Here is a 13,001-nt window from a genome sequence, read left to right on the forward strand (position 1 = left end):
CCAAGGTAGCTGCAAGAAAGGAGCACAAAAGCTGTGAGATAAATTTATGCAAAAGTGCTTGGCAGCATTTAAAACAGACCACAGGAGTCCTGACCCTGAGCACCTCTCTCCAACCCCAGGAAAACATCCCTTCTCTTCAGGCTAAAATCTCACACAGCCATGGTTTTTGAAATCAATATGCCAGAGTTTTGGCTGTGTTCAAGAACTCTTGTATCTGCTCCTGTTGTGCTTTGGAAATAGCCAGGAATGACCTCCCAAACAGAACCAGGAACCCACACCTTTGGAGGAAAAGCTTTAGCCCTGCAAATTGGACAAGACTTGCTGTATTGATTCAGGGATAGAAACTGTTTGTTCTGTACTCTGCTGCTAAAGCAAAGCTTCACAAATGGCTTAATCAATGGGTGTTGGTCCAAGCGTACTGGGCACAGAGAGCTTCTTCCTGACCTAACACGAGTGCTCCCAGTCCACTCAGCCTTCAAAACCTCAAGCCTGGGATCTGTGGATTGTATTGATTGTACTGATTTGTATATTAGGAAGGACCTCCCTCCCCATTCTCCTTGATGGGAAATTCTCCTTTCCCCTGAGATGATCCTTCCTTCAGGAAGAGCTGGTCTGCACTGAGCCCCCTGCCTCCCTCACTGCACAGGGCATGACAGCAACACTGAGCGAGTCCAGGTACCATAATGCTCTTCCATCCAAGCTGTGCTTCAGCGGCAATGCAGAGCAAGTCCCCACCAAGACCAGCAATGGGAGAGCACCACATGCCCAGCACAGCTAGTGACCCGAGGGCTGGCAGCCACTGCTTGCCACCAAGGCAGCAGGCACACAGAAGCCACTGGCACCAAAGAGACAGAAATCTTCTCAGGTTCTGGAGCTCAGACCTCCGAGCCTTTTCCAAAATCCACAAGCAGACTGTTGGCTCCGTCCCCTCCCTCGTGAGTCACACGCCCACCTGAAACACAGCATCCTCTGCCCGTCTGTCAGGACCAGCCGGAGCTGCGCACTGGGCTTCTGTGGATGTGAGTACAGGCTGCAGGGGCTGGGTGGAAGCTGTTCCAAAACTGATGAGAAGGGAAGTCTCTGTGCCACAGAGGTGTGGTGGGAGCCAAAGGCCAGCTCTACAGTTTGTAACAATGTTAAGTGCATCAGCATCTCTTTGTACATCACCTCCTGCAACTGCCCAAGTACTCAAGAAAGTCACGGCAAACTTAAAAGTACATCTTTGCTTACACAAACATTTTTACAACATTCAAAAATCAGCCCTGAGAAGTAAACTCCAAACATTATCCTTGAACAGAAGCTGCTCTGCCAGCCCACCAGAACTACGCACAGTGGCTGGTGCTGTCCTGACTGACACGGCCTTGCACTACTCTCCCCTGGGGGGGGCACTTGGCTGTTGCATTTGACAGATCCACAGTCTCGGTGAAGGAGAGGATCCAGTGAAAAGGAGCCCTGCACCTTCTTCTGGCATCAGACTAATCATCCAATTCAGCTTCTTTTTTTCTGCTAGAAACAAAGACAAGGAAGGGTCACAGACTTAAAAAACCAAAACCAACAGCAGAAACCAAGAAGAGCAAATAACTATGTGACTTGGTAAGGGGCTCAGATATGCAGGTTATGAGATATATATGGCCGTAAATGGATAAGTTTGGGTTTTCTGTTGCACAGACCCCCAAACTTGCTAGCCTTTGTGTGAGCTTTAGCATCTGCCATGGCAGGAAGGTATCAGAGATGAAGCTCTAGCACAAATGGGGCACACTCAGTCTGGCACTGCACAGGGGTACCCCCATGGCCTGGCCACGCTGTGCAACTGCCACTGCAAGAGCAGAGAAAACCCCTTCTGCTTCTGGCTGAATGACTCAAAGAACAGAGGAGCTGAGCAGAGCATGGTAAGTTGCACGATCCAGGTGTCCTAAGGAATCTGTAAGAGCTGCCTTCAATCTTTCTGGTCCATCAGGACCCTCAGAGCAGAGTGGGCTTTTTTGTTCATCCCCAAGCAGCTCTTCCAGCAGGACTATCTAGTATCTGTCCAGCCTGGTACTGGTGTGGGTCTGGGGGAATCCTACAACAGACTATGAACTATGCTGAAACGGCAGCAGAGCAACACCACATGGAACTCCTACGCCTTGGTGGACTTGCTAAGGATTTAAACCGACAAACAGAGCAGTCTCTGGTCTACATTATGTAAAAGTGGGGGTGTCTGACCCTCCCCTTGCTTTCTGGGGGCAGGAACCAGCTCCCTGCAAGATATTTCTGTTCACCCTCATGCCACACCTGTAGGCGTTAGTGCTTTGCTTATCGCAGGCACTGGAAACAGACCAAATCCCCAGCGACCTTCCCCAGCCTAGGACACAGTGCTCTGTGGAAGAAACGTGTTAAGTACCACGGCTACAATCACCAGAAATCACCCTTTATGGAGGCAGCATATGTCCTGATGTCACTTGAGCTCACCTTGTTACCCCGTCTGTCCACTTAATGCCATTACTGAAGATCATTACATGAGCAGATCCCCTTTGGAGAGGCAGCTGCTTGGGCTGCCCACACACCTACCTCTCGGGCCCAGAAGATACGACCTCCAGCGGTGAACACAGCTGCTTCCGAATATACTCCCTTGATCTAATATCAGCCTGGAATTAAGGAGAAAAATGAGTGAAAATGGATTGATCAGCCTGCTTGGTACCTCCCCTTTGTTATCTCCGTATGCCCCTGCATGCCCTGATGTCAGTACATCACAAACAGCTTTTGTATGACTGTGTAGCAAAAAGGAACCTGCACGCTTCTTTCCTTGTTTGGTTTCTGTGCCTCACTGCGTGCTGCTTGGGAGAATGAAGGCTTAAAAAGAAGAAATAAGAGGGTCATGGACCAGCCATACTGGAGTACAGTCCCTTTCAGAAGCAGAAATGACATTCGCTGAACCCTTGCTGTCTGCCCCTTCATTTCTCACAGGAGTAAGCAGGTGAGGCAGCGGGCACAGACAGTTCCTGCCAGCTGCTGCCTAAGGTCTGCTCAGCCCTGACCTACCCCAAACACAGCAGGATGAACAGCCAAAGCAGGACCTAGACTGGGCTTCCTCGACAAGTGCCGGCTACAGCTGAGTGCATCACCCTTCACCAAGGGTTCCTATGGGACCCAGAGGATGACCTCGCACAGGCTTCCAGCACACACAGCAGGGCAGTGAGCCTTCTGGCAAGCACTGACCCAGCTAGAATCCCTTACCTTACACCTACACTGCACAATAGCTCCTAAGATGCCCTCCTCATCGTCCAGGGAAGTGACAGTAAGGATTTCCAGAGGCTTAGTAAGCAAAGGGAGAGTTTCACTGGCAAAGGGAGAGTTGCTGTGGTGATGGGCTGCTTCTCCATTGTGCCTTATCTCTACACTGCAACCCCTTTGAAGAACCCTGCAGCAGAGCCAGGCTGGAGGAGACTCGGAAGTCTGAGAGTGATCTAGTGCTTTCATCCTTCGAACCAACCCAAATGAGTTCTTCCACATGCAGGCAGGTCCAAATGCAGTGCAGGAAAATGTAACGAGCAGCTAAGCTCCTTCACCAGCAACAGCTCATCACTATTTGATGAAAGATAGATTTGTTAGAAATTTGAGGGCAAGGTAACTCTTCCCTCAAGAGGAGACATTCCAAGAAGTGCTGGTCCACCACCCTCACTCCATAAAGGGATCACATGCCACGATTACATGCAGGTCTTCGTAACGCTGAGGAGCTCCTGTGCATCAGCAAAATGCTCACAGGTAAAGATGCCTAAAAAAATTACTCCCCTTGAGCCCAGGACTCTGTCCACTCTTCTATTTCTTGTGATATTCTTCAATGCTTTTGCTCAAAGCTACCAAAATCCTTCAGCATATAATGATGCACAAAAGCAGTACATCCCCTGGTACCCCAAAAGTTGTTGGGTGTGCCAAAACCATATGGTTGTGAGCGCAGATCTCTGCGGCACTGCAAGGCAGTTTAGCATGAGACAGTGGCTCATAGATCCCTCCTCAACAGGTGGGGAACTACTGGAGTATTTTATTGACAAGTCCCAGAGCAGCAGAATGCCCCAGAAACTGCTGCAATAACCTTCACTGTATACTCAGTGAAACAGAAGTTGTGTCCCAGGACTATGCTAACAGGGACTCCCACTGGCACTGCAAGCAGGTGCAGGCTGCAGTCTGGCTCACAGCACTCCAAGATCATCCATGGTCTTTATACCTGTGACACTGTGATGTTCCCAAAGGATTAACTTTTCTGGTCACTAATCAGCTGAGAAACAGGACTCTGCCCTCCACAGGAAACTGTAAATGGAGAGGGGGAACACTGAGAAGGCTGTGAAGAGTTTGGGAATCTGGTGATCCAGCAGGCAAGTTCTCAAGAGCACATGGGATGAAATGAGAGAAGCTGGCCTTGCCCATTCCTGTACCCATCCCTTTCCTTCCTCTGTTCCAGCAGTTCTATGATGCAGCAACAGATGGAGAACCACACCACGCGTCTACTGCATATCCTTTTCCCTAGGCAAGAGCCTGGCTCATCCTGCCTATGTGCCTGATGAGCTGGCTGTGTGATGGTAATTACGCAGCTAAAGCAGGTTAAAACATCCACTAAAAGCAAACAGAGACAAGACACAAGCACGTTGTTGTGGTTTAACCCCAGCTAGCAACTAAGTACCATGCAGCGGATAGCTCATTCCCCTCCACCAGTGAGATAGGGAAGAGAACTGGAAAAAGGTAAAACCCATCCTGTGAAGTTAAGAACAGTTCAGTAACTGAAATAAAGTAAAATGTAATAATAATAATAACTGTAATGAAAAAGGAGATAACAAAAAGAGAGAGAGGAATAAACCCCAAGAAAACCAAGTGATGCACAACAGTTACTCACCCCCTGCTGAGCAATGCCCAGCCAGTCCCTGAGCAGCGATCAGCAGCCCCCAGCCAATTCCCCCAGTTTATATACTGAGCTCTATGGTGTGGGATATCCCTGTGGCTGGTGCGGGTCGGCTGTCCTGGCTCTGCTCCCCCCCAGCTTCTTGTGCCCCTCCTCACTGGCAGAGCATGGGAAACTGAGAAGTCCTTGACTTGGGGTAAGCATTACTTAGCAACAACTAAAACATCGGCGTGTTACCAAAGTTATTCTCATACTAAATCCAGAACACGGCACTGCACCAGCTACTAGGAAGAAAATTAACTCTATCCAAGCCGAAACCAGGACACACATCCTTGGCTCTATTGCAGTCCAAAGGCAAAACTGACAAGGAAGACAACAGGAGCAAATTACATGCCAGGCCATATCCATGCGCTAGGCTCTGCTTTCCAGTACCAAAACCAAAAGGAGTAACATTGAGGCTCTACAAAATTCACAATTCACTGCCCTCCTCATCTGAAACTGAGCTTGGAGCCATCACCTCATCAAAGTCATCCTCATGCAAGTGTCCAGTTCCTCCCTTCCTCTTCTGATAACACTATCCTGTGACAGGAGTCCTCCTGAGCTCACTAGGAAAATTAGATTGCTGTGTCTTAACAGCAACGCAGGACAACATGTGGCCAGAGTGGGGCAGGAAGAAGAGCAACGGAAATCCTAAGAGCTGGAAGAAAGCGTTGCTGGACATTTACTGGATGTTCTTGTCCCCCGCAAGTGTTACTGTTCAGCTTTCCAGTGCTGCACCATACTCGCAGAAGACTTAGATGCTATCAGAAGCATGCAGATCCTGGGCTCTTGGACAACTTTTAAGAACTGGCAGTTGACTTTTACATTCCCTCAAAGTTTTTTTTTTCTTTTTTAGAAACTACCTTTCTCAAAAACACTGCTATGCTATGACATTTTAGAACAGCTGCTGTGCCCCACCTCAAAGGCAGAGTGTCTCTCTCCACTTAAAAAGCAGTATGTGACCTTCCCAGCTGGAAAAGCTTCACAGCATATGATGATCATGCTAATAAAGTGGGTTAACGCATCCCCAGTGACTGTCCTTGAAGCATTTGCTACTGTTATCGCTATGCTACTTCTGAAGAGTCTCTCCCGCACCTCAAGAAGCTTCCCACCACCCCTCCCATCCTTGCTGCTCCTAGTCAGACCTCTCAGGTGCAGGCTCTGCCTGCTTACCACTGGAAACGCAGCTCCACAACTGCTTAACGATTCTGCAGGCTCGAGAATGAAAAATAGTTACACAAGGTGTGGTTTGTTTGGGAGATTTTTTTCCCCTTCGCTCTATAATTGGACAGTTTCATAACTGAACTGACAAATAACTTTGATCACTCCAGGATAAGAGATTACGTGATGTATTTTATAACAAGGGAAGGAGGTTGTTCAATAGAGTCCCTATTGGGAGACCAAGGTAGCAAGAGTCACATCTTCAAACCACTTTTCTAAGGAAGAAAAACCCCACCCATGTTCTGCTGAGAGACAGCTTAACCCAGCGTATTAACCAAGAGGCTAATCAATAAGATGGATAACTGTCCCGTAATAATCCTCACAGATTGTTTCTATTTTCAGAGGGGACTAGTGCTGGCATTAGGGTCTGGAACTGTTGCTTTGCCTGTTTTATGAGGGGCAGTGGTGATCTCTGTGTACACAGCAAGCTTGCAGTTAGTGGTACATCCAAAGGGACTTAAGAGTTTCAGGATATCAGTTGCTGATTTCCTTGCTGGGCAGCAGGAGCTATGCACACTGAGGAGAGGGATGATGGCTTATTTCTCAGTTCTCCTATGGGCAAGTGTTTAGTATTTCACATGAAGTGACCTGCAGAAATTCACAGCTCTGGGCAGGCCTACTTCTGTCCTTCTTGATGGGCTGAGGCAACATCAGGCTGTCCTATCAGCCACGTCCTGAGCCAGCAGGAACCAGCTGGGCAAGGTGCCAGCTGGAGCTAAAAGGATCAACAAGCGAGCTGGAGGCTGGTGTGCAGCCAACCAGGAACCTGAAACAGGGAGAGAGCAGAAGAATCAGTCCCAGCGCAGTCCTTGTCAGCTGGAGAGTGCTAAAAGCTTGTGTTTCCCCGCTGTGCATGGGGATCCTGGGTGTGAGCTGGCTTGAAGCGTGGGCAAACACCTGAGAGGGGTTCTGACCTCTGCCAGAAGTAAGCAAGGGCAGCTGCTCTCAGGAGGGCTTGGTATTGTTCCAGTGCCTCTCAGTTTGAATGCTTTGCTTATTTTTCTGGGATGACAACTCCTGCCTCCTTCAAACCCTGTCTGGGCAGCTCCAAGTGACAAAATCTCTGCAGAAGAACCTCAGAATCTCACAAGCTGGCTCAGCAGAGATCACCCTCAGGCAAGCAAAATTCTCCCAGGTTGCCCTTGCACTTACATGTGATGTAAGGACTAAGTGGGATGTAAATACTGATTGTAGGTGACAACAAACTTCCCTCTGCTTTCTCTCAAAGATCCCTTCTCTCACCTGCATCACAGCCACAGTTCCTTTGGCAGCACGACCACATTGTGGGCTGAATGCAAATCAAACCATTTCTGATCACTGCCTAGATGCTGTTGCATGCCCAAGAAACACAGCATACCCTACAGAGACTGGCCAGTTCCCCTAACAGCTGCACAGCACTACACCTACACACGCTGCAGCATAATACTGCCTTCATACAAACCGTAAACACAGCCTCAAGAAGGTATGGGCAGCTGAGGTATCTTAAGAACATATTTCTAGGACTACCAGAACACACAAACTAAGAGCTCATGATCCAGAAGTCTTTGACAACACTGGGAAAGCTCTAAGCACATTACCCATCAGGTCTGCAAGCTTGTTCTGGGGACACAACATAGCAAAAAGGCCAAGTCAGCCATCTGTGGCAGAATTCTCCACAGCCTTCTACTTCCTAACTCCAGCTTTCAGAGCTCAAGAGTTGAGGCTTCCAGCACTGTCCTATGTCAGAATCCGTGATAGTTACCATACAGAGGAACTATGCCAGGGAGAAGTCCTATGGAAACGTTTAAGTGTCTTTATCTCCTGCCGTTCCTCTATCTCTATAGTAAACACACTCCCTTTTGGATTTTTATTCTCTCTTTAAGGAAAGTGACAACCATTCAATCCATCACTCTAAATAAAGGTCGCAGTCAGAGAACTGGAAGAGTCTCAGAACACAAACACTGGAGGTAGCCTGAAATGAAATGAGGGTGATGAAAAGCTCCAAGACACCTTTTTGTTTCCAAAGGGAGTGCTTTTCCCCCTTCCTTTGAACATGCCAAAATGCACAGCTAGCTCAGAGCTCTGCAGAGACATCTGTCCCTTGCTGGAAGAGATTACATAAGAAGATCTATCAGCCTACTACCGTCTGGCAGGCAGTGGTTTATGAGATCAGAAACTCCAGTTCTGGTATGGACACTTCAAGGTTTGTTTTGCTCTTAAGGTGTTAGATTTTTGTCTGGTCTATAACCACAGACTCCAGACTCTGTTTTCAGAAAACACTGCAGTACCAATGAGAAGCTCCTGTGTGCAGAGACTGTAACGGCCCTCAGCAGGATCACCTCAGTGCTGCGCCGAGGAGCTGCAGAGCAAAGGTGGCCAGACACCTGACAAGCAGGCAGTGCAGCAAAGCGAACGGCGTGTTCCAGGGCAACGTTACCGACATGGGTATCTGAGCAGGCTCTGCTCCCTGGGCAGTCGCTGGGTCTGGCCTGCCTGAGCCACCAACAGCAGGGTGACCCTGAGAGAAGGGAAGCACTTGTCAGGCCAGAAGTCCCAGAGGCTTTACACTTCTCCGGATCCTTTCCTCAAGCCCCGTTGTGATTTAATTAGTCTTGAAACTGAGCCTTTTGTGGCAGCTGGGCTCACTGACGGTGATCCAGTGCTGTCACCTACTGGCTGGCTGCCGCCCAGAGCTGCAGCTCTTACAGAGTGCAGTAGCAGGGAAAAGCCCAAAGGAGCAGCACTGCAGTCTGTGCTAGGCTCAAAGTGCCCAGGAAAACTGCATTTCCAGCTCCCGTGTATTAACACCAGCATCACAAAAGTTGCCTGCAGAGAGGAACCAAGAAATCAGGCAGGCTGGGTCTGCAGTAAGGGCTGCGTGTGCTTCTGGGCACTGTGTCATAAGAACAAGCAAGAAGTAAGGAAGGACCTGTAAATGACACCACAGCAGGCTGGGGAAAACAGGCCAGCAAGGGTGCCAGTTGCAGAACACCAGTTGGAGTCAGTAGAAAACTGAGGCTCCAAAATATCACCACAGGCTTGGCAACCACAGCCCCCTCCACTGCCTGCCTTCCCCTTCCTCAGCTCCCTTGCTTTTGTACCTGACGGATGGGCTCTGGGATCCGGTACCTGCAGCAGGACTTGACCAGGCGCACAGCTGTCTCCAGGCACACCTTGTGACCCACAGAGATATAAAGCGGCTTAGAGCTGTTGTAGCTACGCAGGACCTGTGCGTTCAGAAACAAGAAAAATCAAATACTTAAGAGGCTTATTTTAACAAATACAGAGTGGCAGATGAATTATAAGCTAGCCAGTTGCCTTCAGAAGGTGGGATGGTGGCTCCATATTTGGCAACCCCCAGCCTTCTTGAACCTCTTCTACTTCCCAGTATCTCCTCATAGGGACTGTTTGCCCTTACAGACCACTGTGGCCCCTCCTAAAATGCCTCACACTGCTCTGGGAAGCAGAGAGACTTGCTAATACAGCCTATGTTGAAGTAACACCAGACGCAGGAACTTTCGTACACCTGCCCCTTTCCTGTGCAGCACACTTCTGAGCCAGCTGCTCCCATACTGCATCCTGGCAAGCTGCTACAGAACTGGCACCTCTCCTTGACTGCGGCTCATGAACGGGGGTGCTGGAGCACAGCACCTCAGATGCCATAGCCATGAACGTGAACGTATCCAACACCTGAACTGCCAACTCCTTCTACAAATGTCTGAGCTCACAGAAAGGGGAAAGCAGCATTACCAGATACCTGTTCACACTGAACTAACATCACTGAGACAGTCCCACTTTAGAGACAACATTCTCCAGTGCTCTCAGCTACAAAAAGCTGGAAGACTTGATGGCCAAGCAAATAGGAAACTTCCCACAGCTTACCATGCCCAGGACTCTCCCTGATGTGCCTGTCAGTGGGAATGTATCTCCTCCCCTCTGCAGGGAACGAATCTAGGGATAAACACACACAAGATCAGTTTGTTAGGAAGTACTTACATCCCAAGAGAACTGGGACAGCCACATATTAAAGAGTGGAAATAAAATTCCCAGCCTAGCCTAACCTGCTCTCTGTGCAGCTCATCCCTGACCACGCCATCCACATGCAGGAGGTTCTTGGCCACTCCAATGCACGGTAGATCTGTCAGGACTCCAAGGTGACAGGCCACACCAAATCCTGCCAACAAGAAGTCACTGTAACTGCAGGACACTAGAGAACAGGAATCTCAAGCAGCAGTACAGGGACCCTGGAGACCAGGGTTCTCCAGTAAAGTCCTACCTCTTGGATGGAGCAGGCCATTCCCATCTACAAGTACCACCTAAAAAAAAAAAAAAAAAGGAAAGAAAAAAACCAACTTTTTTTCCTGTGCACTGAGAGCCACTCCAATAAGCAAAGAGTGATGCTGGCCCTGTGAGGAAGTCTCTCTCAGTTCTTTTACTCCTCTCTGTAAGTGTCTTCCTGTAGTGTCTACAGCTGACTAAATCACAGTCATAGAATCATTTAGCTTGGAAAATATCTTTATGATCAGCAATGTGAGCTCTTAGCGGCTGGCAACGCTTTTCACTGGTGCTGCAGGCAGAATGGGACTCCCATGGTCAAGGCCTGGCTGTTCTGGGCTCAGTATCCCTGCTCCCTCAGGAAAGGGCAATAGATGCCTCAACACAACTCTGACATCGCACTTTCTGCTCTGCCAGTGGAAAACAGCCATATACCACAGTCTCAGGAGAGAGAAGAACCCCTTTCAGCAGCACCCTGTACCCTCACGACATCTCAACTTGGGACAAAGAAATATGTCACACCTGAGGTCTGAGCTTGGGCTCCTCCTGCTGAAGTCTCTGAACAGCTTCTACCAGGAAAGGGACCTCTCGGAAAGCCAAGAATCCTGCCACGTATGGGGCGCTCACAGCCACCATCCGGCAATCCTCATACAGCACCTGGGAGCAGTAAGACAGTGCAGAGACAATGACCCTCAGGACTTTGCTGGTTAGATCCTGACTGTTTCAGAGGCATCTCCTCTGGTTTATATCCCTTATTCTCATCTTTTTTAAAAATACTCTGCTTCTGGATCTCTCCCACAAAGCCAAGGCCACCGGGTTGTGTCAGTCTCTCACTCAGAGAAGTGGATGGATAATGGACTTGCTGACAGAAGAGGGCTGGACATCACCTATCATACCCTGCCTGAGAGTGAAGTCTTTGAAACAAAATTAGAGCAGCTATTCTAACAGACAGTGGGGGCACCTCAGAGTTCACCTAGTCAGAGCACTATCAAAGGGTGTCTGTTTCTGTGCAGGGATAGGCCAAAAGACACTCTGTAAGACAGGACCAATAAAAAAAAAACCCCAAACAATCGTGCAGGACAAGTCAAGAATCAAGGCAGGATTTTAAATTCAGTTCATAAAAATCCCAGCAGCCAGTATCAAACTTTATTTCTCTGCTTGTTATAGATTTTACAGTGAAAGACAATTTTTATATCATTTTGAAAGCTGGGAAAGAGACCAAAAATCTTTATTAATTCAAGTAAAATGACTGTTGGATGTGAGATTCTCAGCAGTTTTGAAAAGGCTTTTTACATGTTACATCCCATATTATTAGCTGATTCCTAGCAAGAACTCCCAAACAAGACATCTGCTGTTTGAGTGCTACAAATGCTTTAATTTCCTCTCAATCAGCACTGAATAACAACGGTCCATTTTGTCTCCTTCTGGGTAGTGGGTGAGACTGATTATTTTCAACACATACCTAAACCAGCTAAAGCCTTTTGTGCCTGACCACAGACTACATCTCATCACGGTATTTTTAGATTTACCAACTAAATTGAACGCATACTAAAGCTATCTCTCCGCACCTTGTAAACTCCCAGTAATCCTACAAACCTCTTGCAATTAGGAGCAATTTGCATCACATCTTTCTTAACTTCTCTCCAAATCCTTAAACGTATTTTTTACTCTGTTCATTTTTCTTGCCAACAGTCGGAGGCTTTGTTGAACATACATGCGATAACTTACTGATGTCCTGCAAGGCAGAGGCACAGCAGGTAACAGCCTCTGTGTTAAGTGTTCTATAAAAACTGTTATCGCACACCTGGACGGAAGGGGTGAAACTGTTCCCGTGCTGTTACCTCAAGAGCTGGGTAGCTGAGAACCACCAGGGAGGCGCAGGCGCTGGTGTCATCTCCTTTGATATAAGATAAGTCCACACCTCCCACTCTCTCCAGTCCTGTAAAACGTGAATCCTTTTGCCACTCCTCAGTGTCCTCCTCTACCACGCTGGTTTTCAACCGTGCCTGCTCTCTAGTGAAAGACCACAGAGCCACCGTGAGGAGGGTGCCCGTCCTCCCCAGCTCCAGGCCCAGCACCGCGGCCTGGCACCATCCCTGCCCCCATGGCCCCAACCGCGGGGGCGGAAGACCGGGGGGCTCTTCCCAACCGACCCCAGGGCTTGTGGGGACAGAGGAACCCCTCTGCTGCCTCTGGGGGATGCAACTGCCCTTGCTCTGTGCGTGTCGCCTCATGAGGGCCGTGGGGCGGCAGGGTAGGGGACCGCGGGGTGAAGGGGGCCGTGGGGCTGCAGGGCACCCCGGGCCTGCCCCGGTAGCGGAAGGGCAGGGGACCCCGCCGCGGCGGGCCCGACCCCCAGAGGAAGCGACGGGGGACCCCCGCGGCCTCCCGCAGCAGGCCCAGGCCGGAGGCGCGGGCCGCCCCCGCGCACGGTTGCCATGGCCACCGCCCCCGCGCATGCGCAGGCCGCGCCGTTACCGTTCCCAGCGGCGGAGCGTGGCGGGCGGCGGCGGCTCGGCCATGGCGGCTAGCGGAAGGCCCCGCGGCCGCGCCCCCCCCCCAGGAACGCAGGCGGCGAACGGCCGTTCCGGGCGCGGCGTGGAACAAGGCGGGA

The 13,001-nt window shown here is 49.7% G+C and overlaps 1 protein-coding gene across 6 annotated transcripts; it reads right to left on the bottom strand.

Moving 5' to 3' along the window:
* Positions 1-1,196: 1,196 nt before the first annotated feature.
* ENDOV (endonuclease V) lies at positions 1,197-13,001 on the bottom strand. 6 transcript variants are annotated; one of them, XM_055696606.1, is made up of 9 exons: positions 12,866-13,001; positions 12,229-12,400; positions 10,910-11,044; positions 10,389-10,428; positions 10,174-10,286; positions 9,995-10,063; positions 9,214-9,339; positions 2,551-2,627; positions 1,197-1,503 (listed from the first exon to the last, which is right to left on the bottom strand). In XM_055696606.1, exons 1-9 carry the CDS (start codon positions 12,907-12,909, stop codon positions 1,476-1,478), a joined length of 804 nt encoding a protein of 267 aa, XP_055552581.1. In that variant the 5' UTR covers positions 12,910-13,001; the 3' UTR covers positions 1,197-1,475. The 6 variants fall into 6 exon arrangements, with proteins under 6 accessions (XP_055552581.1, XP_055552573.1, XP_027657096.2 ...); XM_055696598.1 differs by having other exon boundaries at positions 1,197-1,506; XM_027801295.2 differs by lacking the exon at positions 12,866-13,001 and having other exon boundaries at positions 12,229-12,835.

The sequence above is a fragment of the Falco cherrug genome, chromosome 1, assembly GCF_023634085.1.
Source record: "Falco cherrug isolate bFalChe1 chromosome 1, bFalChe1.pri, whole genome shotgun sequence".
Taxonomy (NCBI): domain Eukaryota; kingdom Metazoa; phylum Chordata; class Aves; order Falconiformes; family Falconidae; genus Falco; species Falco cherrug.

Bases quoted from the DNA above. Each gene is read 5' to 3' on its own strand.
- ENDOV (XM_014277648.3), bottom strand. From the start codon at position 12,621: ATGAGGCGACACGCACAGAGCAAGGGCAGTTGCATCCCCCAGAGGCAG. The intron at 10,429-10,909 runs GTGTGACATATT...TTTTTTTTTTAG, and splicing joins AGCCCAAGCTCAGACCTCAG to GTGGTACTTGTAGATGGGAA. The intron at 10,064-10,173 runs GTTAGGCTAGGC...GTTTATCCCTAG, and splicing joins ATGAGCTGCACAGAGAGCAG to ATTCGTTCCCTGCAGAGGGG.